This window comes from Miniopterus schreibersii (assembly GCF_964146895.1).
Source record: "Miniopterus schreibersii genome assembly, chromosome: 13".
NCBI classification, from domain to species: Eukaryota; Metazoa; Chordata; class Mammalia; order Chiroptera; family Miniopteridae; genus Miniopterus; species Miniopterus schreibersii.
Window position 1 is genome coordinate 22,176,482 of NC_138113.1, and position 27,939 is coordinate 22,204,420.

Consider the following 27,939-nt stretch of genomic DNA (forward strand, 5'->3'; position numbering starts at 1 on the left):
ATCACTTTAAACATTTTTAAATGTACAATTCAGTGGCATTAAGTACATTTCTGTTGCTGTGCTACGGTCACCACCGTCCATCTCCAGAGCTCTTTCATCTTCCCAAACTGTCTGACACTCTCGGCCCGTTAAACAGTGACTCCCCCCCCACAGCTCTGGGCACCCACCCTCCTACTCTGTCTCAATTAATCTGTCTCGGTGCTGCTTGTAAGTGGAATCATACAGTGTCTGTCCTTTGGTGTCTGGCTTATTTCACTTAGTTCAGTGTTTTCCAGATTCATTCATGCTGTGGTATGTGTCAGAATTTCCTTTGTTTTTGAGGCTGAATAATATTCCACGTGCGCTTATATCATACTTTCTCTATTCGCCTGCTGATGGACACTTGGCTCGTTTCTGCCATTTGACTGTCGTGAATAGTGCTGCTGTGAACATTGGTGTCCTCGGTCAAGCGACATCTTAAATTGCAGAGGAACCTTCCACTTCTTCCCACTTCCCCTCCTCTGTGGCCCAGGTCCAGTCGGGCCTGAGCCCCTCGGTGCTGTGACTGTAGCTACAGCAGCCCCAGGTGTGAAGAGAAACGCTTTAAACCCCCTTTACCTCCACCCTTTCTTCCTTGGCTGGACTTTGTCCAGCCAGGTTTATTTATAAACCGCACAAAGCTCATTAGCATGACCAAGCATTTCAGACCTGCCTTTGTCACTGCTGGAAGGCACTTCGCAGAGGGAAGGGTGACATGGCTGAGCAGAAGGGCGAGAGGGACTCTATTGGAATGAAGGGATGCCGGACGAACAATGGCTTCGTCCACAACGAAGACGCCTTGGGAAAGGCCCCGGGTCCCGACGGCCCCCAGCACTGCTCGGTGGCCATCCTCGGCCCGGGGGAGCCGGACTTGGCGGCCATCCAGCCCTACGCAGGGATGCCCAAGGAGGTGCTGTTCCGCTTCTCAGGCCAGGCCCGGTACCGGGTGCCCCGGGAGGCCCTCTTCTGGCTCACCATGGCTTCTGTGCTCGTGCTCACCGGGGCCACCATAGCCATGATCGCCGTCTCTCCCAAGTGCCTCGACTGGTGGCAGGCAGGACCCATGTACCAGATCTACCCAAGATCGTTCAAGGACAGTGACAGCGATGGGAACGGAGATCTGAAAGGTGCTTGGGGGGAGAGTGTTGGGTGGGGCACGGACGGGGTGGGTTTGTGGCTTTTTCTATCCTTGAACCTGAATTATGTCCGGGTTGTATGTAAGCATATTCCAGTGTGACTGGTCATACCTGTTTATGATGTTTCTAAAAGCCGTCCAGCAGAACCCAGTTCTTCCCATATGATGAAAGACTACTTGGAGGCCTTCGAGCCCCCGAAGAGTTGTTTAATTTACTTCCCACTAAGCACATATGCTTGGTTGGTCATCAGCTCTAACTTCTTCATGCAGCAGGGCTCCTCCTGAAAGTTTCCTGCTTCTGTGCGCTTTATAGCTGATCATCTCAGGGTGGCAGCTTGGAATTGCTTTTTCAGTGGATGTAGTGGCTAGTTGGGTAATCTGCCTGAGGGTATTTTATTAGTGAATAAAGCATAAATAATATTTCAGAAAAAAAAATTGTGATGTCATTAAAAGGTGTAGGCTGAGCCTTTAAGGCATAAATCCTGAGAAATGAAGGGAGGGAGAAAAAGGCATAGTGGTATGTTGGTCATTACTTGAATTAAAGACTATTTAAAATATATCCATCTTATTAAAATTAAAGTAGAAGTAAAAAATTATATTTTTAAAGTTACATTAATAACCTCCTAGTGAGTTAAGTGTAGAATGTCCTTATAATTTATTGTTTAAGCCAGGACACTTTTTTTTTTAATTTTTAATTTTATTATTGTTTAAAATAATACAGATGTCCCTTTTTCTCCCCAATGACCCATTCCATCCCGTTCCTTCCCCCTCCCCAGTCCCTCTCCGCCCCATTGTCCGTGTCCTTGGGTTGTGTATATATGCACATAAATTCTTTGGTTACTCTCTCCCCCTCCACCCACCCGCCCGCCCTCCTCCATCCCTCTGACCTTTATCAGTCTCCTCTATGCTTCCATGTCATTGAATCTATTCTGTTAATCAGTTTATTAAGTTCTTTAGATTCCACGTATAAGCGAGATCATGTGATATTTGTCTTTCGCTGCCTAAGCCAGGACACTTTTAAGAGTAAAATTATGCCACTCAGCAGGCATAAGCTGGAACTGTCCTGGCAAACCTGTTGATATGGCCACCCTAGTTAAGGGCAGCAATAAGAAATAAATAATAAGGTCTTTTTTGATAGTGATATTTGGTTTGAAGAAAGTAAAACAGAATGGTTATTTTAATTGAGTGTGAGGAGTAGGAATGAGCTTAATCTAAATTTAAAATGGTACAAATAAACTAAAAATCTCCAACTTTTCTTAATAACTAATAAAAGGCTTTTATTTTGTAGGCTCATATCATTTTCTCTCTTTTAAAAAATCTTCCTGCATCTTCACTCATTGAAATACTCTCAGTCCTTCAAGGTGCAGTTCAAACCCATTTCCTGCGTTCAGGCTTTTTCTCGCCCTCTAACCCTTCCTAATCGGTGCCCCGCCCTCTCTCCCCAGGGCTCCTGCTGTGCTTTGGACTTTGTTTATAGCACCTTCTGACATGGCCTTTCCCGGGCTGAGTGACTCCCCTTCCACACCCCTCCACCCTACCCTGACCCCCATTGGCCCTAGCAACCTGCTGCCTTTTATGTAGTATGTGCTTAGCAAAAGTGACGTTTTTGACAAAATAGAGCTAAACTCCCTAAACCCAACAATACATTCCCCACCTCCTGGTTCGCCCTTGGTAACCACCTTCTAGATACAGGGTTCCCTGCTATGCCAAAGTAAAGTGTTCCCGCAAAACCTTTCAGAAGCCGAACAGAAAGTGAATAAGCAATCACTGTGATTTAAATATATATATATATATATATATGTTTTATTGATTTGAGAGAGAGGAAGGGAGAGGGAAGGAGAGATAGAAACATCAGTGATGAGAGAGTCATCAGTCGGCTGCCTCCTTCATATCCCCAACCGGGGATGGAGCTTGCAACCCGGGCCTGTCCTGACCGGGAATCGAACCTCAGTCTCCTGTTTCATAGGTAGATGCTCAATCGCTGAACCATGCTCCACGAATTTATATGGGAAAATTGTGGAGCATCCCCAGACCTAAAAATAACCTATCAAATCATATCAAGTAACACTTAAAGCCTAAAGTAACACTAACATATAGCAAAAACAGAAAAAATATGACATACAGGGCACATCTTGTGGATGCACAAAATAAATAGATAAAGCACAGACACAGTTCAAAGCGATGGGGCTCAATGCTGAGATGCTGAGCATAGCTCCCCAGGAAGGAGCTTGGGGGGGCCACCGCCTCTGCAACAGCTGCTGCAAAACAAATGCTAAACACGCTATTTTCTCATTTTCTCTTAAAAGGGAAAATCCTCTTCCAGTTAGCAAAAACAGGTTTTTTTGAAAAAGCGAAGTGGTGCCATGTGACTTCAAAAAGTGGGGGATACCTGTATACCCCAAATTTCTGCAAACACAGTAGCTAGCTCCTAATCAGCTCTTACATTTGTCATGTCCAAGAACTTTCTTGAGGAACTGGCTGCTTCCTGTAATCAAGAGGTATTTGTCCTTGAGGTGGAGGGGATTTTGTTATTATTTGAAGAAAGCGCTGCAGTTTCGGTCAGGCTTGGTGATCGCCTCTGTGCCCTGGAGTGCGAGCCCGGGGCCCTTTCTCACGTCGGCTTTGTGCCTGGCAGCCCACTGTTTCGATCACTCACCTTGTTGCTTTGTGCCCATTCTTACGCCCCGGTGACCCGCCAGGAGCATACCCATGTCTCTGTGTGCGAGCATTGCTGGCCGTCGGTCACGAGATAACTCGCGTCCGGTCCACATGCACATTAATTTAAGTTTAAACACCTTGCTGACCAAAGTCGCCAGCCACACGGGCGAGTTCTGGCTCGAAATAGCTGGTCAGCAAGGTGGTAAGCTATATCCTTACTTAACTTGTCCGGACTTAAATCAAAATCCCTTTGCTGCCTGCTGACACTGTGAGGTCTCATAGCCACCCATATGGGGAAACTGAGGCGCAGCAAGGACAAAAATGGACAGCCTGTTATAGGGGAAGAGCCCCATGCCAGCAGGCAGGTGTCTGTGTGTTTTGGGCTTGGTGACCTCTGGCCTGCTGTGTGACCCTGACAGGCTCTGACTGACGGACGGAGGCCTGTAGGGGTCCCACCAAAAGTTACTGGAGATTGAACACTAGACAACTCCTCAGTCCACGTTTAGGACTCTGGACTAGAAGCAAAAAAACACACTATCTGCTAATTACCCTACAAAGTTCCAAGTACAAATCGTTTCGTTCCTGCATCTTCTCAGACAAGCCTAGAATTCCCTTCTGTGTACACTCTGGGCTTTGGCACTGTCCAGAGGAAGTAGAATTACATATGTAATTGTAAATTTTCTAGGAGCCACATTAAAATAAGTAAAAAAGAGTCAAGTGAATTAATTTTAATAATATATTTTGTTTAATATTTCAACATATAAGCACAATAAAAATGTTAATGAGATAGTTTACATTCTTTCCACACTGGGTCTTGAAATTCCAGAGTGTTTTATGTTTATAGCACATCTCAATTCAGACTTAGTCTCATTGCAAGTGGCCATGACCCTGGACAGTGCAGCTTAGACTAAGTGACCATAAGCAGCCATGTGTTGTTCTTTGTGCCCTGGCACTGAGCCCAGCACCCGGCCTGGCCTAGGTGCTCAAAAACCATGCATGGGATAAATGAACAATACTGTATCTTGCTTTAAAATATGAAAAATGAATAAGCCACAGGCAGACTTTATGCTATTGTAGGTGGGAAAGGTCAAAGATTATTGCCAGAAGACTAATTGGATGTTGTTTGCAGAACGAGACCTTGCTATTTGAATTTTCAAATTCAAATTCTGTCTCAATAGACATATTTTGATTTTAGGCATATTCCTTTTATTTTAAATCCTTCAACCAAAAACCCCCCAAACTTTGTTTACTTACTTTTCATGGCCTTCGTTTGTTTTCTTCAGGTATTCAAGATAAACTGGACTACATCACAACGTTAAATGTAAAAACTGTTTGGATTACCTCATTTTTTAAATCATCCCTTAAAGATTTCCGACACGGTATTGAAGATTTCCGAGAAATCGACCCCATTTTTGGAACAATGAGAGATTTTGAGAATCTGGTTGCAGCCATACATGACAGAGGTAAACGGAGTGGTCGGTGGGTTGGGGGGGGGCGTTGAGAGAAGCATTTCCCTAAGTGCTTGTTTAAAGTGTTTTTTCCTTACCTGTCATGTATTATTCTGATCTAATATTTTCCTAACATGTGAAATGTTTTCGCTCATTAGGTTTAAAATTAATAATTGATTTCATACCAAACCACACCAGTGATAAGCATGCTTGGTTTCAGTGGAGTCGAACCCGGACAGGGAAATACGCTGATTATTATATCTGGCACAACTGTTCCCATGAAAATGGCATAACCACACCACCCAACAACTGGGTAAGTGCCACCCAGGACTTGCCTGATTTACAAAGTGAAAATGGTCAGATCTTCAGGGAGGAAACTGGTTATTTATAAAGCCCTCTTAAGGAAAAAAAGAATCATGGGTATAGTTTACGAGAAGGGGAGAGTTTCTCAAAGAAATGAAAACAAGGCCCCCATCCTCCTAATGTCATTTGGATTTCTGATTTCATTGCAGAGCTCATGCGTTCGAGCAAATTTAAACCTCAACTCTCAGCCTCTCCTCCCTCCTTCCCTCACTTCCCACTTCGTCCAGCCTAGATGCCACGCCCTGTAGTTCCATAGGTGTCTTGCTGTGCTCCAGACCTCTTTGGCTTTCTGACATTTTGCCTCCCTGTCCAACAAAACCCTAGCCATAAATGAACCCAACCATCTACCTTTTCTTTCCTTGGAACTTTGCCTCTGGCCCTCCTTCCTCTGCAAACATCCTAACTGCCTATGTTATCACTCTCGGCAGTAAACTGTAGCCAACGAACCTGCCCGCCCCCACTCCCACCCTCTTCATATTCACTTCTTTTACAACAGAAGCCATGCCCTAACTATTTGGGGTTATCAGATTTACAAATAAAAATCAGGGAAGCCCAATGAAATCTGAATTTTAAACTGTATAATTTTTTTGTATAAAATATTGCATGGGCTATGCTTGCACAAATAATTATTCGTTGTTTATCTGGTATATAGATTTAACTGGCTGTCTTATATTTTACCTGGCAACTCTACACCTGTCCCAGGCCAGTCCCTCCACCGGCTCTGGTTCACATTCTCTCCTGCTTTCTGTAGAGCCTTTTACTCTGGATCATCTTGACTTTCTCCAGAAACATTTAAACAGGCTGGCTTCTGGGCATCAACTTACAGATGACTCAAGGGCACTCAGAATCGGCAAGAGTCAAAGCTGGCTGTGTGATCTTCTCCCCCCCCGCCCCGGGTTCATCGAGGGGTACCAGTGTAGCACCGGTGACCAGCTCATCAGCAAGTCCTGGCAGTATTACCTCCTTAATCTTTCTTTTCCCCAATCCACCCACTTGTTAAAATGATAATGATAATAGCGAACATTCACTAAATGCTTGCTATGTGCCAGGCTCTGTGGTTAGTGTTTTATATTCATTAATTCACCTAATCCACCCTACAGTCCTGTACAGTAGGCTTTAATTCCTGTTTCGCAGATGAGCAGACTAAGGCAGAGAAAGGTTAAGTGCCTTGGCCAAGGTCACACAGCTAGTAAATGCCAGGGCTGAGGACTGGGTCTGGTCAGTCCAGCTCCACAGTCTGCTTGTACGAACGGCTGCAGATGGTTACAAACCACACCATCTGGTGCCTGCAGGACTGCAACCCTGCAGGACTGCCTCTTCAGGTACCCAGTGTTTCCACCCTCCCATCAGTTTTCCACTGTAGCCAAGGTGGTGTTTTGTTTTAATTAACAGTTGATGCATACGCAAATTTGGGTAATATATGATAGATGTATAAACACCTGGGGGTATAACCGTGCATGCAATGCCACTTGGCAATAAAAGGGAATAAACTATCGATACAGCATTGACGAAGCTCAACATAACTACGCAGAGTGAAAGAAGCCAGGAAAAAGAGCACGTACTATATGATTCCACTTACATGAAATTCTAGAGAATCTAAACTAATCTCTGGTGACAGGAAGCAGATGAGTTGTTTAGAGATGGGAGGGCACAGTGAGGAGTGGGATTAGGGACTACAAAGGACGGATACGTTCACTACTTTGATCGTGGTGAGAGGTATACATATGTCAAAACTGATCAAATCGTACACTTAAAATATGTGCAGTTTATTGTATTCAATGACACCTGAATAAAACTGTTTTAGAATATCTGTAATATATATCTAAACTAGGGAAAATAATAATAGTGAACATCAATGAACTCATCCCCAAATTAAGAATCTGAACATTACCAACCCTGCGGAAACCGCCCGTGGCTCTTCCCTGTCCCTCCCTGTGCCTTCTCTTAGGTAACCACGACCTTAAACGTGGGGTTTCCAAGTCCTTGCTTTTGTTTTCCCCTTACTTACATATGCTATGTATTTTTTAAAAATTTATCTTTATTACTGAAAGTATTACAGGTGTCCCATTGTTTTCCCCCAATTGACCCCTCCACTTCGCTCCCACCCCTCCCCAGGCTTCACCCCGTCATTGACTGTGTCCATGGGTTATGCATATATCCATATATATGCTATGTATTTTTTTAAAATTTATTTCGTTTCTCCTGTTTTGAACTTTATGAGACGCATCATGCTGCATGTAGTCTTTTGGTGCTAGCTTTCCCCCCTCATTGTTTTTCATACTCATTCGTGTAGTTTTGGTAGGTGTGGTTCATACATTTTCACTGTGTCAATATTCTAGGATTTACTGATCTACTCTTTAGCTGATGGAAAGTTGGGCTGTTCCCAGTTGTTTTTACTATTAACAGTGCCATTCATTTTAAACATTCTCGGAAGGTAAATAACTAGGAGTGAAATTGCTGGGGGCAGGGTATGCATGCTTAACTCTACAAGACAATGCCAAATTGATTACGGAAGAGGCTGTACCAACTTATATCCCCTCCAACAGCATAAAAGACACATATTCTCATTCATTGCTGGGACTGCCAGACTTTGTAATTTTTACCAAGTGAACATAAGTTGGTATCACATTGAAGTCTTAATTTTACATTTATCTAATTGCTCATGATGATTAACCTAATTACTTATAATGCTGAATATCTTTTCATGTATTTATTCACTTGAGCTTCCATTTCTGTGAAACACCTGTTTATGGACTCCACCCGCTCCCAAGTTTTTGTTGAATTGCTTGTCCCTTTGAGGCAGATTTGTAGAGTTCTTGTATTCTGGATACTCATTTTTCTCAGTTATCTCTGCTGTAACTGTCCTCTCCTGGGCTGTGTCCAGGTGGCCACGAGGTGGCCGATGCGGGTGTGTTTCCTTGGAAGCCAGCAGCTACTACTGAGCTGCCGCCAGTTGTTACCATAGAAACGTCAACCCAGTGTGATCAGGTCTTTCAACTAAAAAAATGAAAAAGATGTATGCAAAACCCCTGTGTTTTTCAGTGTTGTCCAGATGTTCTCTTTAGCAGGAACTGAGCAAATGTCCCACGGCAGAGCCCTGAGGAACTCCCGCCTTTCCGGGCCCTTGGCGCAGCCTGAGGAGGAGCGGTGGCACGTGTGGGACAGCCAGGGCGGTCGCGGGTGGAGCCGCGGATGGGAGCGTGTCTAGGGGGAGGAGACTGGTACCAGTGTCAAACGCTGCCGGGTACCAGCACTGGAAGTGGCTAGGTTTCTGTTATTCCTAAGGGCTAGTAGAGTTTTAGGGAATTAATTTAGCGAAAGCTCTTCACAGAAGGAAGACTCTGGGCATCTGTGCTCCTAGCCTGGGATGAGGGCGATGGCGTTATCACTTTTTTAATGGGCAGGGCCGTCCTGTGAATCATACCAAGTAACTGCCTTGCTCTTTTCTGTTTGCTAGTTAAGTGTATATGGAAATTCCAGTTGGCACTTTGACGAAGTACGAAACCAATGTTATTTTCACCAGTTTACAAAAGAGCAACCTGATTTAAATTTCCGCAACCCTGATGTTCAAGAAGAAATAAAAGTGAGTATAGACACTGCGCAGACGGCTCTCTGACGTGGTGCTTACGTGGTTATTTGATGTGCTTTCTGTTTGGGCGAAATCAAGTTGTGTAGTCAAACTCTGGGATGAAGGAATCAGTCAGACTCTCAGATATGTTCGGGGCGCCTTCCTTCCTCTGACCCAAAAGAACCGAAATGGGCGGGAGGCAGAAGCACCTGGTACCTTAGCTCTGAGTTGCCCCTGTGCCTGTGCCACTGAGCTGGTGCGGTGGGGCCGGGCGTGGGCCCTGGGGCCTGGCCCCTGCGGGGCACCTGCCCCCCGCTGGCTGCAGCGAGCTGAGGAGGCGTCCTGGGCGCTTCAGATCCCTCATCTACAGGAAGCAGTTGATGGCAGCATTTGTCTCACAGGCTTTTTGAACATCAGATGAGAAAACCGTGCACAACGCTTCTGTGTTCCCTCAGCGGTAAATACCAACTCATTGCTGCTGCCAGGTCGAGTTCCAAGTGCTGGGAATATAACTGAGTGAAAGCGGCCCTGCCCCCAAGGAGTTTCCAGTATACTGAGGGGGATGGCAGACAGTTCACAACAGAATATATAAATGTCAGGCGGTGATAAATGCTAAGGGGAAGGGGCCTCGGAGTGCCATGGAATTGGCTCAATGACCGCCCCAAGATAAGGTCCCGTTTGGACAAAAACCTGAATTTTGAAAGGGAACCGTGTAACTATCTGGGGGAAGAGAATTTCAGGCAGAGAGAAGAGCAAATGCAAAGCTCTCCGGGGAGAGTATGCTTCTGTGCTTCAGCAGGGACCGGGGGCCATTGCCTAGGGTTGCCAGATGAAATGACAGGACCCCTAGGCAAATTTTAATTTCAGATAAACAATGAATAATGCAATATTTAGGACTTATTTCTGCTAGAAACTTATTCATTGCTTATCTGAAATTAAAACTTAACTGGCTGCCCTGTATTTTATCTGGAAACTCCACCAGCGCACTGGAGAGAAATGAGGGCGAGAGTTAGGAGCTGAGGTGCGAAGGGGCATGGGGGCTGATGCTGGAGGGCCTGGAGTGCCGCCCAGGGGCACATGCTGAGCCACTGAAGATCCCTCTGTGGCCTGTGCCCAGGAGATTTCCTGCCGTGGCCCAGGTCAGGGCTGATGGGGCCCGTGGTTCTCACCTGTGTGGTGGCCGTTCCAATAAACCCGACACATAATTCACAGTAAGTATCAGCCACGTTGCTGTCGTCATTGCTGCTCTGGCTGTCATGGGTAAGAATTTAGGTTAGTGGGGCAGTGGTCTGAGGTGGGGGGGGACCGCAACAGAGCGGAGAGGCATGGGCCCCTTTCCACAGCTCACCATGCCAACCAGACGGAGAGGGAGCCCGCTGCCTTGGTGGCTTCACGAAGACACTTACCCTTAGGCTGCTCTTGTTTTGTTTTTAAAAAACAGCTTTATTGAGATATAATCACATACTATAAAATTCACCTCTTTCAATGTATCATTCAGTGGCTTTCGTATATTTACAGAGCTATGCAACTGCACTAATTTCAGAACATTTTCCTCACCCCTAAAAGAAATTCATACCCATTAGCAGTCACTCCTCCTGGCCTCCTCTCTCATTCCCCCAGGGCCCTGGCAACCAGTCTCTATGGATATGCCTATTCTGGACATTTCCTATAAATTATCTATCTGCATGTCTGTGATATGTATCTTTAACTATTTGAGAATCTGCCAACTTGTTTCCGAAGCGGCTGCACCATTTTCCGTTCCCACTGGCCGTGTGCGAGGGTGCCGGCTCCTCTCCCTCCTCACCCTCACGTCATCGCCTGTGTATCTGATGGCGGTCACCTGGTGGGTGTGAAGCGGTATGTCACTGTGGCTTTAGTTTGTGTTTCCCTGATGGCAAATGGCATTGAGCATCTTCTTGTGTGTTTATAGTTTATTTTTACATCTTCATTGGAAAAACGTCTATTCAAATCCTGCCCCCATTTTTAATTTATGTTGTCTTTTTTGGGTTGAGCTGTAAGCATTCTTTACATATTCTGGATACATGATTTGCAATTAATGTTATTCCATTCTATGGGTTGTCTATTTACTTTCTTGATGGTGCCCTTTGAAGCACAAGAGTTTTTAATTGTTTTGTCTAATTTATCTATTTTTAAAATTTTGTTGCTTGTGCTTTTAGCGTCATAGTTAAGAACCATCGCCTAACCTAAGGTCGTGAAGATTTACTGCCTTGTTTCCTCCTAAGAGTTTTATAGTTCTAGCTCTTACATTTAGGTTTATGATCCATTTTTTGTTATTTTAATATATGCTGTGACGGCGTCCAACTTCATTCTTCGGCCTGTGGCTATCCAGTTATACCAACAACATGTGTTTTAAAGGATCATATTTCCCCCATTAAACTGTCTTGAAACCCCTTTTGAAAATCAATTGACCATAAATGTCAGAGTTTATTTCTGGACCCAGCTCTGTTCTGTTGATCTATGTATCTGTCCTTATGCCAGTATCACACTGTCTGGATTAGTATAGCTTTGTAGTAAGTTTTGAAATTGGGAAGCATGAGTCCTACAACTTTGCTCTTCTCTTTCAAGATTGTCTCTTTTTGCATTTCCACATGTATTTTAGAATCCGCTCGTCGATTTCTGCAGGAAGCCTGCTGCTAGGATTTTGATAGGGTTACACTGAATCTGTGCATCAGTTTGGGGCAATATTGCCACCTTAATAATAACTCTTCTGATCCATGAACCCAGGATGTCTTTCCACTTCTTTAGGTCTTTAATTTCTTTCAACAATGTTTTGCTATTTTCAGTGTACACATCTTTTGTTAAATATATTCCTACAGACTCCTTAGTTTTAGGACTGTTTTTACTATATATGTTTGATGTTTTGCAGAATTCAAATGAATTGCTCTGGGATCTGTTCTGGAAGTAGGCACCTTGTCAGGGCAGCCTTGTCTCGTTGGGGGATGGGGGAGTGGAGGTTTGGGGGAGTGTAGACAAAGCTAACTGACTAACTAGGGGTTAGTTTCAAACTCTGGTGGAGTGTGGTCTCTCCGCTTCTCCATCATGAAAGGTCGTTTGCACACCCATACCGCCCCCTGCCCCCCGTGTTCGCTTACTGGGCACTTACTCTGTGCCAAGTGCTTTACCTGGATCATCTCATTTAATGATCAGAAGAAGCCTAATTCATGAGATTGTGATCATTTTATGGAGAAAGAAACTGAAGCTTAAAGTCACCCACCTGGGGAGAGGAGCTGGATTCAAACCCGGGCATTGGGACTCCAGAGTCCTTGGTCTTAACCACAACTCCACGTCTGACTTGAGGCAAACTGTTTCTCTCTCTGTGCTTCATTTTTCTATACTTCTTTTTTTTTCAAGGAAGTTTTCAGTTGGAAATTCATAAATGAGTATAATCCAGTTGTTTTATCAGGCAGTGGATTTCTACAGGCTCCTAGTGGCAATAGGGATGGATTGCCTAGAGATGTTTGGACAAGGGTGATGGATTTAGCTGAAATGTGCCAGCCAATACATTAATTATTTTTGACTACCCCATCTGTTCTCTTGCAGGCATCCAAGTAGTGGGGTGCGTGACTACGAGCCTTATTTACTAGTCTTGCAGGATGCGATCCCTCTCGGGATGAGTCGTTACTGTCTCCAGCTGAGAGGTTAGATATTTGCAAGGTTGGTTTAGGAGATTTACTATCAGAAGAAAATAAGAAAGGTCAAGAAGGGAAGGCTGTTTGCTCCTGCAAAGTGGCCTTTCACATGAAAGGGACTTCCTGACACCCTCCTATGCCCCCAGCAGCGCTTATCTCTTCAGTAGTTAAGCAGGTTAATGATTTGCAACCCAGAGAGTTAGTGGTGAGGAGGCATTTGGAAAGACTCCAGTTTTCATACCAATTTGTACTCAGAGTATGAGCCTTCTCCCTCCTGGTTCCCATCAGCTTTCCTACCTGCGCGTGGGAGGCGGGCATGCAGGGGACACCCGGCACAGAGCCCTCCTCTCTGTTCCCCCCCTTGCACTGGCCATCAGGGGACCTGGCTGTGCCACGAACCTCTCAGGGCTTGAGTGTTTTCAGCTAGAAAAACATATTTTTTTAAAAAGAGATGGAACTCCAAGGAGCACTAACATTTAAAGGCCTACCGAGTAGACAGACAACGAGGGGCAAACCAGGAGTGGGGTGTCCTGCAGCTAAGGGGTGTATTTGTAGAAGACGAGGTTAGTTACAGTGTCAAACCCGACAGAGAGATCGGGAAATATAAGGACCAAACTGTCAGCTGACTCCGGCAGCAACACTCGCTTCCCTCACAGACACCCTGCAGGTGGCTGTTACTTCACCAAGGTTTAGCAAGGTCACGCTGCTGCGCCGACTCCTGCGGCCCGGCCGTGGAGGGATGGTGGCCGCCTGGCTCGGGTTCTGCAGCCAGGACCCCTTCCCACTCCCGGCTCCTGTAGGATTAGCAAAGAATTTTACCAGGACTTCCGAGCGGCACTGTGGTCAGTTTCCTTTCCTTTGCCTATAGACAGAGAATCCAGTTTTCTCTCTGCACCTCTGAAGTATCCGATACTTTCTCATTCCTTCTTGCGATGGGTGGCCCGTGTTTATGTCATTATCAAAGGAAGTCTTACAGATCGTGACATGTAAGAGCAGAGCTGCCCTTTCCCAAACCTGGCTCTTTAGGTAAACGGGCCCCGTAACTTCGGTCATTGTAGGAGGAAAGGTTTCGCTCCAGGTTTCGTGAATTTGGATATCAGTAATGGTGAAATAATTCCTTTTTTACTCAGAGCAGTGAGTTGCTTACGGAGAAAAGAATAAATAGATGTCGGGTGAAAGACCGGGACTGTGTGATGTTGTGGGAGTTAGGAATCAGGGACACAGTGAACTGTCCCAGAGCCCTGTGGCACCTCTGTGGGCCATCCAGTCCGGGCAGAGCCAGGCTCTGTGCTCATGTCCACACCCCACACCCCACACCCCACACCCCACACCCCACACCCGGGAGAGCTTAATCGGAGTAAAGAGAGGGTTAATGATTAAAATCTGGGGCTCTTTTCTCACCTGACCGAGAGCATCAATAGCATGAAGCAAATATTCTTAAAGAGCAAATTTTGGATTATCTGCGTGAAAACCACATCATTTCAAAATGACTCTCAAAAATAAGCATCCAGCTTCTGCTGTTTTGCTTCATCAAACCATGTTTAGTCCAGTTCATGAAACTGGACTAAAGTGAAAACCGCTGCCAGGGCCGTCGCCTTGGCTGGGCACACACCTGCCATTCTTTAACGGCGGGTCAATAGTTAACGAGGCCGGGAACCCTCAGGGAATGAGGACCCCTGAAGGAAACCAGCAGCTTTATCCCAGGAAGTCAGTGCTCAGAGCTTCGTGTTTCCGGCACCACGGTGCCTAGTGTTTCCCGCAGCTTTGGGGGCCGCCCGGCTGGGTCAGGCTGTTGGTGCCTCACCCAGCCCCACTCTCTCCCATCGCCCCCTCGTGAAGGACAGCGCCCCCTGGGGGGGTCCCGGTTGTGTGGGAGCTGAAGCTTGTAAAATTGGGGGTCTTCTTAAAAAGACTGTAAAATTAGGTACAGAAAAATGTTTATTTAGAAGGAGGCGAGAAGTTGGTTAGGAAGGGGCTCGTACAGCGAGGGGTGCTTAAGCTCGGGCCCTAAGGTCACCTAGATCCTGTTCTACAAACGAGGGGCCTTTTCTGGCTCAGTCTCTAACCACCTGCTCTCACCACGTCATCCTGCGGCGCTGACTCCCGCGCAAATCCCACTGCGTCACCCTCTTGCGTTACCTTACTCCTCTCCTTTAAGGCTTTGTCCTGGCTTTGATTTAAATAGTTTTGCTTTACAGTTTGACCGTCTAGTTGGGGATTCTAAAAAAACTCTGCAGACCTGGACCTGGTTGTAGTTCTAAGGCTTAGCTCAGTGCCTGGCCCGGAGCTGGAACTCATATACTTATTGAATGAATACATTTGGTAAGAAGTAAAGATGCAGTAAGAACAGGTTTGTGGGTTTTGTGTCCCAAAGAAAAATTTCACCGGCTAGTGTCCCCTTGAATTTATTTGGGTCAACTGTGTCCACACTGAGGATTGTTGGCAGCAGAGCCTGTGTAGATTTGAAAAAATTTTCAAGCTTTGCCATTCAAAAATGTCACAAGGGAATTGACCTCAGCAGTATGAACTCATGCCTTGAGCCAACAGACACCTTTGAGACCCTTGAATTGCAGCACCCGAGAGAGCCCATACTCACACCCGAGAGAGCCCATATTCACATGTAGATACAAGAAACAGTTCAAATCAAATGGGATTTTTGGGCTAGTCCTCATGAGGGTTCTAAGGCTCTGTTCCCTTCCATAGGTGAAAACTGGCTACTTCACACCAGTGCTTTGAATTACAGGTGGTTCTACTCTAATGTGATGCATTCCTGTGAAACCTTCCATTCAGCAAGGGATGAGCCAAGAGCAAAGTGGGAGAGCCACTGTCCCTTGGCAGAAGGGCAGCTGTGGTCAGTGCTGGAGGAGGCCAGGCTGAGCGGGGATGGCTGGGGCGGGGGGGCTGAGACCTAGGCCCTCTGCTTTTCAAGGGCCTAGTCCTCCCGACTGCCCGGATACAGGCCAATCAGGTCCGTCTCTGCCGTGCACGACTGGCTCATGCTGTCTCACAAACGGTCCAGAATCTTCTTCCTCATCTCACTCCCTGGTGAAGTCCCACTGGCCAAGTTCAAACACTAGCTCTTCCCAGTACCCACCCGTGTTCAGTTGGGTCTCCTTGGAGCTTCAACAGCCCTGCAGACAGAGGACTCTCCTCTCATGAGGCTGAACTGAGCTCGGCCTTGATTTTTAGGTAACCCTCTCGTGTGTCCCAGACTGTTCTGGAGAAGCCTCGAAGCCGGGGAACATGCCGCACCCCCTTGGTATCCCACCATATCCACGCGTTCTGGCTGCCTGAGCTTCCTCTTTAACCCACGACTGGCTCGCTGCGGCCCAGGGAGTGTGTCAGAGGCGAGGGAAACAGGAACGCAGCCGACACCCCTCAGGTCTCCAGTCTGGGGAAGGGCCTGGCCTGCCTGGGTGTCCACTGGCTACTTTCTCAGTGTGGAGCGACCTTTAAGGAACCGGGCAAGTGGAAGATACATTCCCAGTTTCGCCTGAGTCATGTCTTCTATTTTTTTTAAAGATTTTTTTAAAAATTGATTTTTAGAGAGAGAGGAAGGGAGGGCTAGGAGGAGAAAGGGGGGGAGAGAGGAGAGGGAGAGAGAGAGATGGAAAGAAACATCAACTGATCAGCTGCCCCCTGCAAGCCCCCCACTGGGGATGGAGCTCGCAGCCTGGGCATGTGCCCCGACTGGGAATCGAACCCGCAGCCTTTCAGTGCACCAGATGACGCCCAACCAACTGAGCAACACCGGCCAGAGCCCTATTTTTCATTTTGAATGGATTTTTTAAACTTTGAAAACATGCTTATAACATCAATTACAAATGTAACATTCTGAATTCAAATATGAGGGAAGTATGGGAGTCCATGAATGCAGTTATGAGTTTATTATACTGAGACACTGCTGTGCTAACCAGATAAAAATGCACCATGAGTGCGGTGCATGTTTTGGATGTGGAGATGGCTGTTTTATTGACAGACAAAACCCTTATTAAACATTTTGACCATGCGTAGTTAATGTAACCGAATATTTTCCTTCTTTGTTTTAGGAAATCTTACAGTTCTGGCTCTCAAAGGGTGTTGATGGCTTTAGTTTCGAGGCTGTTAAGTTTCTTCTAGAAGCAAAGCATCTGAGAGATGAAGCCCAAGTGAACAAGACCCAGCTCCCGGTAAAGTTTGTTTTAGACATTTTCCCCCCTTTTCTGAAAATGTCATCAGAGTGTTTTCTTATTTAGCCTGAGACACCAGTTACCAGAGCTGTGCTCTGTCCTGTCTGTAGGACGTGCTTTAAATCATTTTCCTCAGCAAATACAGAGGAGTTTCAAGTGCACATGACCAGATGTTTCCTTCCCCTGGTTCGCTCAGGAGCAAGGGATCCAAGGAGTCGTTGGGTGACAAGGGTCCTGAGGGCACGGACAGTGTGGACTCCGCCAAGGGCCACCACTGCTCACTGCAGTTTTGCCACCTCGCTCAAGTGCAAGAGAGGAGACCTAATTTCCCAGGTGCTTTTGTGGTCAGCAGGGCACACACAGGTAGAAGGGAAGGGAACTGGCACTTGCCGAGTGTCTGTTGTATGCTCTGTGCTGTTTACTTAGGATATTCCATTTAACTCCTCTCAACATCTTATGAGAATGTCTTCATGATCCCCAGTTAGCAGGTCTTAGAGAAATGACTTTACCAGGGATGGCAGGGGTGGTAAATGGAGTTACAAACCAAGCCAGAATCTGGGCTCTTTGTGGGGCTGCCCCAGTGGTTCTCAGCGTCCCCCCAGGTCACAGACGAGACTTACTAATCACATGCCACTCCATTTCTCTGGTTGACCACTGTTTTAAAGGCCAAGTACACAGTAGTCCTAAAATGCATCCCAGAATAATGCATTTGTATATTTACACAATGGAATGTCAAAATAAATGAATTACAGTGACACACAGCAATATGGGTGAATCTTAACACTGTAATGTATAGCAAAAAATACCTAAAATTATATATAGCTTTATGTCCCTTTTATAAAGTTAAGTGAGTAAAATGAAATTCATATGGTTATCAGGTTTATTATCAAGCTTCTAAGCTTTTGTCCTGAGTAATAGATTTATGGGTAGTTATGACTTCATTGAAACAAACCAATTAACTAAAGAGAAGTTGGCCACGCATGGGCTAATTATGAAAGCACATCGTGACCCAAAGGTTATGATTAATTTTTTGCATATGATTTTCAATAAAAAGGGAAAAAAAGGTGAAAATAAAGGATAGAGGTGGTTAAAAAAAGTTTAAATGCATGTTTGCCTTTAAAAGTGCCTGGAGCTTTTAGGACAGTTAAATGCTTAGGAGGAGGATTTTGTTAAATACATTTGTTACCAATGTTTAGATGTTCAGTAGAATTTACTAGATTTATAGTTAATAATTTAAGCATCCCATGAGGTACCAATAGTCATGAATGTTCTCCATCCACAAAACCCTTGGAGCACTGCAAGTGCTAGAGACAGTCTGCACTCACATCATTGGACGTGTGAATGACGGTAACCATGCCGTCCTGTTTTCAAAGGACACAGTCACACGCTACTCTGAGCTGTACCACGACTTCACCACCACGCAGGTGGGAATGCACGACATCGTCCGGAGCTTCCGGCGGTCCCTGGACCAGCACAGCACCGAGCCTGGCAGATACAGGTGACCGCGGGCGCCCGCACTTCACGGGCGCGGCAGCTTGTCCCTCCCGCCCAAGCGCTCTCGGGAGGTTCAAGCTGGAGTTAAACAGGCCTGCAGGTTACCGTGCGTTACAACTCGCGTAGCCAGGCTGCTTAACTTCGCTGACTTCCAGTTTCCTCTTTTGTAAAATGCTCACCGCAGTACTTATTTCGCAGTGGAAATGAAAAGATAGTATGCTATCTGAATGTTATCCATCATTATTGACCTGTTAGTGTCCTTGTACAGGATGAATCCAAATGTTCCAACCAAACTGTTAGCAGATCACAGTGGGTGGGAATCAGGTGGGCTGAGGGGGACTCCTGCATAAGGGCTGTGCGACCTGGGACGGGCCAGTTAAACATAAGCCTGTTTTCTCATCAATTAAAAGGTGATAGCCACGCCCTTATAAGTCTGTTGTGAGATTACATGAGATGATGTATGTGAAGCATTTGAAAGAGTGCATAGCACATAATAAACAAAATGAACTTAACCCTTACTAAGTTTATGTAAACACACAACAGAATCAACAGAAAAGGAGTTAAAGAAATGTCCCCTCCTTAAAGTAGATCCTCTGATTACTCGCCCTATTTTACAGATGAGGAAACTGAGGCTCTGAGCACGCAGGTAATGGTAACACATGCAGTAACAGCGGAGACGGGACACGAACTGAAACATTTGGGCTCCAGATACACTTATTAATGTGATGTCTCAAACAGCTACAGCATTAATGTGGGTCTTTTCAGGCAAATGTGTCCTCCCTGAAGAGTCTTTTAACAACTGAGTGCACCCCAATAACCAAGTGAGCCTTTACAAATATTCAAACGTAAGATTTTTTTGGGAAACCCCCCTTATCTTATATGCAGATATATACTGAAAATTCTAAGTGGAGTGATGAGAATTGCTAGTCTTCCTGGAAGTGATTGAGTTTTTATTAGATTTAGAAAGAACAATATTGATTGAGGTCCAAATGTTTGACATGGCCTTAGGTTTCGGCTAGTCTTTGGGTTTATTACGAGAAATTGTCCAGGTGACCCAGCATGTCCTTTCCTGGCCATCTGGCTTTTTCTGGTGCGTCCCAGCCCGATAGGATTGATAGTGTGCACTCACCCCTACTCCTGCAGCTTGTCAATCAGGCAGAAGCACTTCCCCAGGCCCCGAGGGCACTGTACTCTGCCAACTCTTCCTACAGGTTCATGGGCACTGAAGCCTCCGGGGACAGCATTGACAGGACCATGATGTACTACGGGCTGCCTTTTATCCAAGAAGCAGATTTTCCCTTCAACGATTACCTCACTAGGCTGGACAGCCCTTCTGGGAACAGTGTGTTTGAGGTGATCACGTCCTGGATGAAACATATGCCGGAAGGCAAATGGCCCAATTGGATGGTAGGTGCTCACGCCCCGCTCAGCATACCTGGTGCTGGGGAGCTTGTTGAAGTCGCCTCTGACACGAAGGGCGCTTGTCTCTTAGTCTTAGTGACCTTTCCCTTCCCCTTTTTTGAGGATTGTTAAGTGAGCCAGGTCTGTCCCAGCTTCTGACCAGGCTCTTCTCATTTTTTTCCTTCTGGTTCTCAGACTTTAATTTCAGGAGATCTGTCTTCAGGTTGCTAATTCCTCTGCCAGTCCAAAGTCCCTCTACTGATTTTTTCATGTTATCGGACTTTTCAACCAAGGTTTCTATTTGGTTCCTTTTCATCGTCTTTATTGACAGTGTTTATTTGATGACGCATTGTTCATACTTTTAAATTCTTTAGATATAGTTTAGCTCCTTGAACATATGTGTCATCGATTTCAGTCTGTAAGTGCAATGTTTGGGTTTTCTCAGCCACACTTTCTATTGAATGCTTTCTCCCCCTTATGTACAGGCCACACTTTTCTTTGCACTTTTATATTTTCATTCTTTTGAAAACTGGATATTTTAAAAAATGTACTATGGGAATTACATTCTCCCCTCCCTAGTGTTTGTTGCTGTTTCTTTAGTGACCTTCTTGGGTTAATCCTCCCGAATCTGTCTTCTTTGTTGTGGCCATGTCTCTGCTTGGCCGGCTTATCGGTCACCTAATGATTGGAGATTCTTTAAATGCCTTGAAACAGCAAGTCTCAGGTCTCCCCGGGCATCTGCACAGTCCAGGCATCAGGGCAGCCTTCTAGATGCCGGGAACATGTTCGGGCCCCTTATGGACATTTCATTCACCAGGCTGTAAGTTTCTTGGTCAGTCTCTGTTTTGCTCCAATTAGAACCACCACCCCTGGCGGGTATAACGCTAACCAACTGCTGCTGGTTGTTTTTGGCAAATGCCCTGGGGATGCAGCTATTTGCAGAATCAGCTCTGAATTAGACCAGATAAAAGGAAAAAACTAACCAAAATCCCAGCTGCTATAGAGGTCAGACAGTGAAACTTCTCTAGAAGTGAAGCTTTTGGTGAATTCTAAACTTATTCTGCGACAGCTACTGTAGTTACAAATCTGTTGGTTTTCAAGGTGATCACAGATCTGCTTGGAGGGACATGAGATTAGGGCAAGTTAAAACAACACAAAGCTTGCCGTTCTGACATCCGTTTTCCTTGAATAAATAATTTGGTGGATTGTCGTAAGCCTTTAATTTCCGGAGTTCTGAAAAAGTGGAGTTAGGTTTTGCCAGCATTCTCCTTTCATGGTGAAGACTTTTGGAGGTCTCTACTACACCATTCCAGAAGTGCCCCCATATCACAAATTTTATGTCATTTTAGCACCTGTTTTTTCATATACTGAAGGTCTAGGGTATCATAGTTGACTGGGACCCCTCAGCCTGTGGGAGGCCGATCTCTGTCTACTGTTGTGAACTACCTGTAGAAATAGTTCTGAAAGAAAGTGCTCTAGTCCAGAAGGCTTGAAAATCATAGGGTTTCTCGTCAGATGCTCTTAAGATAATGAAAATAATAGAGGCAAAATTTGACCTAATTTTCTGTCCTTAAAAATAGAAAAATACTTTACAGTGACCTATAAAAGATCATTGTAAAGATAACTTTAGTACATCTAAAGGAAAAAAGCTGCCTCCCTTTTCCTGAATTGTAGCAACTAAGTTCCTGTCCTCAGACTCAAGTTCAAAGGCTGGCTCTGCCTCATTCCCTGACTTGAATAAATGATGCAGTTTCTCAGAGCCCATGTCATCAAGAGTTATAGTATATGGAAAGAGTTGTTAGGTGATTTAAATGAACTTTTAAAATTTTCTTTTAATGTCTTTATTGATTTCAGAGAGAGGGAAGGGAGAGGGAGAGAGAGAAACATCAATGATGAGAGTCACGCCCCGACTGGGGATCGAGCCCGCAACCAGGGCATGTACCCTGCCCGGGAATCGAACCGCAATCTCCCTCATCCTAGGTCGATGCTCAACCGCTGAGCCACGCTGGCTGGGGCTAAACGAACTCTTAAATAAGGCCTAGATGTTACAATATGTAATTGGAGAATTTAACATAGAAATATATTTAAAAATAGAAAACTTTTGACAAAAAATTCCCACATGGCTATGTAAATTTCTTTGTCAAAGTTGATTTATCTTTTAATTTAAAACTTGTTTTGAATAATTCAAAGGTCACACACATTGGAAGTCTTTCTCCTACCCTTGTCCCTGCTTTCTACGGGAAACATTTTTGTTTCCTTTCCTGTCAATATTCTTACCCAAATGTGCAAAAATATGAGTAGGTGCCCTCATAAATCTTACCTGATTTGCAGTATCACTGTGAAGTAAATTATTTTGTCGCTCCTAATGGCTAACACAGTAAATTGGTCAGTTAAGCAAGCAGCAAGCAGCAGGTTGGGACTGAAATCCAGGCTCGCTGATACCAAGGTGCCCATGGTAACCACCTTGCTTTTTGCCTGGTGAACTTTTTTGTGAAATGGTAAATTTGGAAAACTGTGTAGAGTTGTGTTCTTAAAAATATGTGCCTTTTAGATTGGAGGACCAGACACTGCACGGCTGACTTCTCGTTTGGGGCAAGAGTACGTCAACATCATGAACATGCTTGTTTTCACACTTCCCGGAACTCCCGTTACTTACTATGGGGAAGAAATAGGAATGAGAAATATTTTAGCCACAAATCTCAACGAAAGCTATAATGTTGTAAGTTAATATAATTTTACCATGCACCATACCATATACTCATTTTTGCCCAGAGAATTTACTATTTCTATTCGACAGCTGAAAATTACTGTTAGGACAGTGAGAATTCTCAGCTTTCTTGGCTGGGGAGCTTGTTAAAAATGAGACACACAATGGAATTTCTTGTGTAGAGCCCAGGAATCTGCATTTTATTTATTCATAAATTGATTTCAGAGATAGAAACCTATTTGTTCTTGTATGTGCCCTGCCCAGGGACTGAACCCGCAACCTTGGTGTATCGGGATGATGCTCTAACCGACTGAGCTACCTGGCCAGGGACAGGAATCTGCATTTTATTTTATTAACTATATATTGATTTCAGAGAGAGGAAAGAAGAGGGAGAGAGAAAGAGAAACATCAGTGACAAGAGAGTCACTGACCGGCTGCCTCCTGCATGCCCCCGACTGGGGATCAAGCCCGCAACCGGGCATGTGCCCTGACCGGGAATCGAACCCCAATCGCCTGGATCCTAGGTCGATGCTCAACTGCTGAGCCACGCCTGGTTGGGCAAGGAATCTGCATTTGAAAGATGGTTCCCAGCTGATTCTGATTCTAAAATTTGAGAACCAGCTTTGAGTTGGAATATTATTCATCGCCCTCTCTAGGTGCAGAGACATTTATTTACAGTGCTTGTGGGTATTGCTAGAACTCACTTGACCACAGCACAAAGATTCTTTCTGTTAGTTTAACAAAAGTAATGCACAGCCTCAGACTTGGGTGGTTTTCATTTTGCTTTTGTTTCAGGCTGTGGATCTCAGAGCTGTGTTCTGGGTAGACAAATAATCTTGAGCCTATAATTTATATGATTAGCTTTCAATTGTATGAGATCCAATTTCCCTAATATTTGGTCAAAGGAAACCTCTTCTATTTCAGCTCCTAAATCTGTGTGTGCACGCGTGTGCAATAACCAGGCTGGGTAAATACGACAGAATGTAGGCCCACCTGGACATGGCTGCACATGTGAATCCACCATCATCACTGTGTCACAGTAGAATGAGTTGGTAATGGCACATTTTGAAATCCTACATTCCTCATTTTTAGTGAAAAGCGAAGAGTCAAAGTGTGTATCAAACTCAAGATGCCATTAACTACTTTCCAATTTAAAGTGTGAAACTGGTTACGTGTTGAATGTTAAGGCCTTTTCATTATGAATGCTAATGAATACAAGTATAGGAAATGAAATAATTATGAAGTAAATCATGGCCAAATTACATTTCATTTGATAACCAGGCCCCTGATTTCTCTTTATGGTCCTCTGAAATAGGATACCCTTCTCTCGAAGTCACCAATGCAGTGGGACAATAGCTCCAACGCGGGTTTTTCTGAAGGCAGCCACACCTGGTTGCCCACCAGTACAGATTACGACACTGTGAATGTTGATGTAAGTATCAAACAAAATTTTATGCTGATTCTAGAAATAGGAAATGAGTTTCTGTGCTAGTAACATACACTCGCCCTGAGTCTAAAACCTTAACTGACGCTCTTTAAATCAACCACATAGACTTCTCTTGCAGTTTTCAAGTCATGTTTTTGTGAAAATACAAACTGGTACAAAGTGGACCATTTGAACTATCACACAGAATATACAACTCTTCATTGGAGAGGCCAAGGGCTTTGGGATGTTAAGGAAATTTATGGAGGTCTGTCAGCAAAGCCTTGCTATCCTTCCTCCTTTCCTCCCCTCAAAAGGGAGGGAGGGAGGAAGGAGCTCGCAAAGTCTAAGGTAGCGGGGCCTTGAGAGCAAGCCTGCACACCTGAAGGAACTGAAGACACGGACAATCCCTAGCAGTAGCTGTTCTAGAAAAGCACACCCTTTGGTTTTTGCCTCTACTCTTTTCCGTTTTCATGGTGATCAAGTTAGGAAACAAATTTCCTAAACACTGTGACTATTAAATAAAATTAAAAATCCAGTTCCTGTGTCACACTAGTAACATTTCAAGTGTTCAGTAGCTAGTGGCTACCATATAAAACATGAAAATATATTTTAAAATGGCCGTTACAATTTTAAAGGTAATCATTAGAACAGACATGACTATGTAATTTTCAGAGAAGATTAGGAGAAAAATTACATAAAGATAACCAACTGATCCAATAAAAAGCTAAAAAGGAAGAAAAAAAAAGTACAACTGTAAATTAAAGAGAAAATTAGGCTATAGGATTATATCTAAACATACAGTAACTACAAATAGAAATGGGTTAAATTTACTTATTAAAAGATAAAAACTCTCAGATAAGGTATAGTTAAACCAAAAGACACAGAATGAAAATGCACACATTGAAGACAATGCTAACAAAAAGAAAGCTTGCCTCCTGGCCAAGAATCTCCACTGAAGCATTGTTTTTAATAGAAGAGTCTGGAAACGACTGAAACGTATCAACAACCAGCTGAATCAGTTATGGTTAATCTATACAATGGAATAATATGCAACTTTTAAAAAGAACGAGGGAGGTTCTACGTGTGTTGATATGAGACCACCTCTAACATGTACTAAATAATAAAAAACAGTACAGAATGGTAACATGCCACTATTTGTGTAAGAAGTATGTCTAGATATGTTTGCACAGGCACAGAACGGCTCATTTCATGATACACAGAAATGAAAGACTACATAAACAGCAGCAGTGTCTGTCTCTGAGAGGGGACTGGGAAGCTAGGGGATGGTGTTGAAGAAAAGCTTATTTTATATATTTATATACTGTTCTTATAACTGAGTTTTATACTGTATACATGCATTTTCTATTAAAAAAAGTACAGTTACAAAAAGCAGGTCTGGAAATATTTAATGGCAGACAAAATAGAATTCAGTATGAAAAGCACTGAGACAAAGGCAAATTTTAAAAAATGGATAAAAGAACATTCCACTACAAATCATGAATCTATGCATCTAACAATAACTTCAAAATATATAAAACAAGTACTCTGAGAAATGCAGAGAGAAACTGGCAAATCCACAATTACAGAGAGACACTTCAACATACTTCTAGGAAGTGGGAAGTCAAGTAGGCAAAAATAATAGTTAACACTTACTGGGCACTTCTTATGTGAGTGGCACTGAACTCTGCTTTTTCATGCATTAACTAAGGCTACAGAAAATTTTAACAGTAATTCGACAGGTCAAATACATATACATGTACCATAAATACCTTTGTACTTGGTAAACAGAGAAAAAACATATTTTAAACATCCATTAGACATTCATTAGACTACACAGTAGGCACCTGCCCCAAACAGCCACCAGCAAAACCACTGCAGTCAGCACGGCTGGCAGGCGTGCAATGAAGTGAACGTCACTGCTTTGTCAACGGCTCTGACAGACAATAATTTGGCATTATGCATCAAGTGTCCACAAGCTTTGACATAGTAACTGTCTTTGTGATATTTATATCCTAAATAAATAATCCAAATTTGGGGGGCACTAAGACTGTAAGAAAATACTGGAAACTTGAGTGCTGAATGACAGGGAATGGTAACCTGTCAATAGGATGGAACCATTCAATAGAATACTATTCTGCCATTAAAAAAGGACATTTATGGAGTTATAAAATAATAGAAGATGCTTGAAATGTTAAAGGGAAAAAAGAGAAATACATTAAATTATGTATGTTACTTCTATGGTTTTAAAAAAAGTACAAACTTTACTTCAGTCAGTGTTTTGCTCTGCATTGCTTTTTGCAACTTTCTGCTCATTAGCTACGCAAGAAACACCTGTCTGCTGAAGTGTGGCATGTCCCCGTTATTCTACAAAGGGGACAGAGACGCCCAGTTCACCAGCAGTTCTGTCAGTGCCAGCAGGGCAGCTTTCTTGCCAATTACAATAGAGCATAAATGGACTTGACTTAGGGAAGTTCACTGTCCTTTAACTCAGACATGGACATTGTTTCAGGATTCCTAAAGTGGAATCCAATTTGGTCTCTACATCAGCTCTGGCCAAGGGGAAACCCTGCATCTGCAATTTCTATCAGGAGTTAAACTTACAATTAGTAATTATGTTAAGGGGCAAACTGAAGCAAGATTTTTGGGAAAATTTCTTATTTGATACTAAAAATATTTTTAAAAAATCAGACTCACATATTTATCTTAATACTTTTTTTAAAAATAGGTCCAAAAGACTCAGCCCAGATCAACATTAACGTTATATCAAGAATTAAGTTTGCTTCATGCTAATGAGCTGCTCCTCAGCAGGGGCTGGTTTTGCTACTTGAGGACTGACAGCCAGTTTGTTGTGTACACAAGAGAAATGGATGGCATAGACAGAATCTTCCTCATGGTTCTGAATTTTGGAGAATCATCACTGCTAAATCTAAAGGAAACGATTTCAAATATTCCCACAAAAGTGAGGATAAGATTAAGTACCAATTCCACCAACAAAGGAAGGGATGTTGATACACAAGCCATTTCACTGGGCAAGGGAGAAGGCCTCATCCTTGAATACAACACGAAGACTTTCCTTCACCACCAAACAGACTTCAGAGACACATGCTTCATTTCCAACCGGGCGTGCTACTCCAGCGTGTTAAACATACTGTACAGCCTGTGCTAGACACCTCTGCGAGAGATGGGGACACTGGCTTTCTGTTCTACTTACAGCAACTTTGTGTAGAGTGTGCTGCTTGGTAAACTTTATGAACAGTCATTAATTCTCAGGTATTTCTGTAGCTTGAATGTAACTGCTTTAGGAAAGGTTCTCAAATGTTTTGAAAGAATAAAGTGTTTAAAAGAAAATCATCACATGCAGGACCTTGTAACTTCACTGACATAGCATCAGTAGAGATAACCTTAGGACTCCAGGTTATTAGAAAGATCTAATGCATTTTAATGTGAAGAATGTTCTTATTCTGTAAATTACAAAAACGAGGCCGTTCTGATGGGGAGAAGGGAGAGTTCTGCTGTCACCAACCCTTCTCTCACCCTCTGCTCCCGTCCTTCTAAGCATGATTAGAAAACGACTTTCCTACGTTATGGGGCACATACATCAAGGAGAGAACAGAGTGAGTGAGATGTACACTAAACAAAATTTGGATAGAGAAGCAAATTTTTATAAATTACTAACTTAAAAAAAAATCTCTTTTGCTAACCCAATTGCAAATAAAACTAGGAAATATTTCAATGTTTCCAATTCCCACTGAATACATCATTTCAGAATTTTAGATATTTCTTAAGATTCTCGAAAGCACTGGTGCTGTCAAGTCCAAGTTCCTCATACAGGAATTTAATCTGGGCTGTAATCTAAAAGAGACAAATTAAAAAAAATTAGAAGTCCTTTGTAGTAAAACCCC

The 27,939-nt window shown here is 43.9% G+C and overlaps 2 protein-coding genes across 5 annotated transcripts in view; one reads left to right on the top strand and one right to left on the bottom strand.

Annotated features, from left to right (window-relative positions):
• The first annotated feature begins 671 nt into the window (after nucleotides 1-671).
• Nucleotides 672-27,788, top strand: SLC3A1 (solute carrier family 3 member 1). The gene is made up of 10 exons (XM_081156624.1): nucleotides 672-1,145; nucleotides 5,095-5,274; nucleotides 5,418-5,572; nucleotides 9,080-9,205; nucleotides 16,890-17,009; nucleotides 18,383-18,507; nucleotides 19,715-19,910; nucleotides 22,456-22,623; nucleotides 23,927-24,043; nucleotides 26,763-27,788. The coding sequence occupies exons 1-10, from the start codon at nucleotides 734-736 to the stop codon at nucleotides 27,201-27,203; spliced, it is 2,040 nt and encodes a 679-aa protein (XP_081012750.1). The 5' UTR covers nucleotides 672-733; the 3' UTR covers nucleotides 27,204-27,788.
• PREPL (prolyl endopeptidase like) overlaps nucleotides 25,428-27,939 on the bottom strand; it is a 31,899-nt gene continuing 29,387 nt past the window's right edge. For all 4 annotated transcript variants that reach the window (XM_081156622.1, XM_081156621.1, XM_081156620.1 and 1 more), the window contains one exon: nucleotides 25,428-27,889. In XM_081156622.1, the coding sequence (XP_081012748.1) occupies nucleotides 27,800-27,889 (90 nt within the window). In that variant the 3' untranslated portion in view covers nucleotides 25,428-27,799. The remainder of the gene's footprint in view (nucleotides 27,890-27,939) is intronic.

Excerpts from the sequence above, each read along its gene's own strand:
- SLC3A1 (XM_081156624.1), top strand. The coding sequence starts at position 734 with ATGGCTGAGCAGAAGGGCGAGAGGGACTCTATTGGAATGAAGGGATGC. Across the intron at positions 1,146-5,094 it reads TGGGAACGGAGATCTGAAAG|GTATTCAAGATAAACTGGAC; the intron begins GTGCTTGGGGGG and ends TGTTTTCTTCAG. Across the intron at positions 19,911-22,455 it reads GCAAATGGCCCAATTGGATG|ATTGGAGGACCAGACACTGC; the intron begins GTAGGTGCTCAC and ends TGTGCCTTTTAG.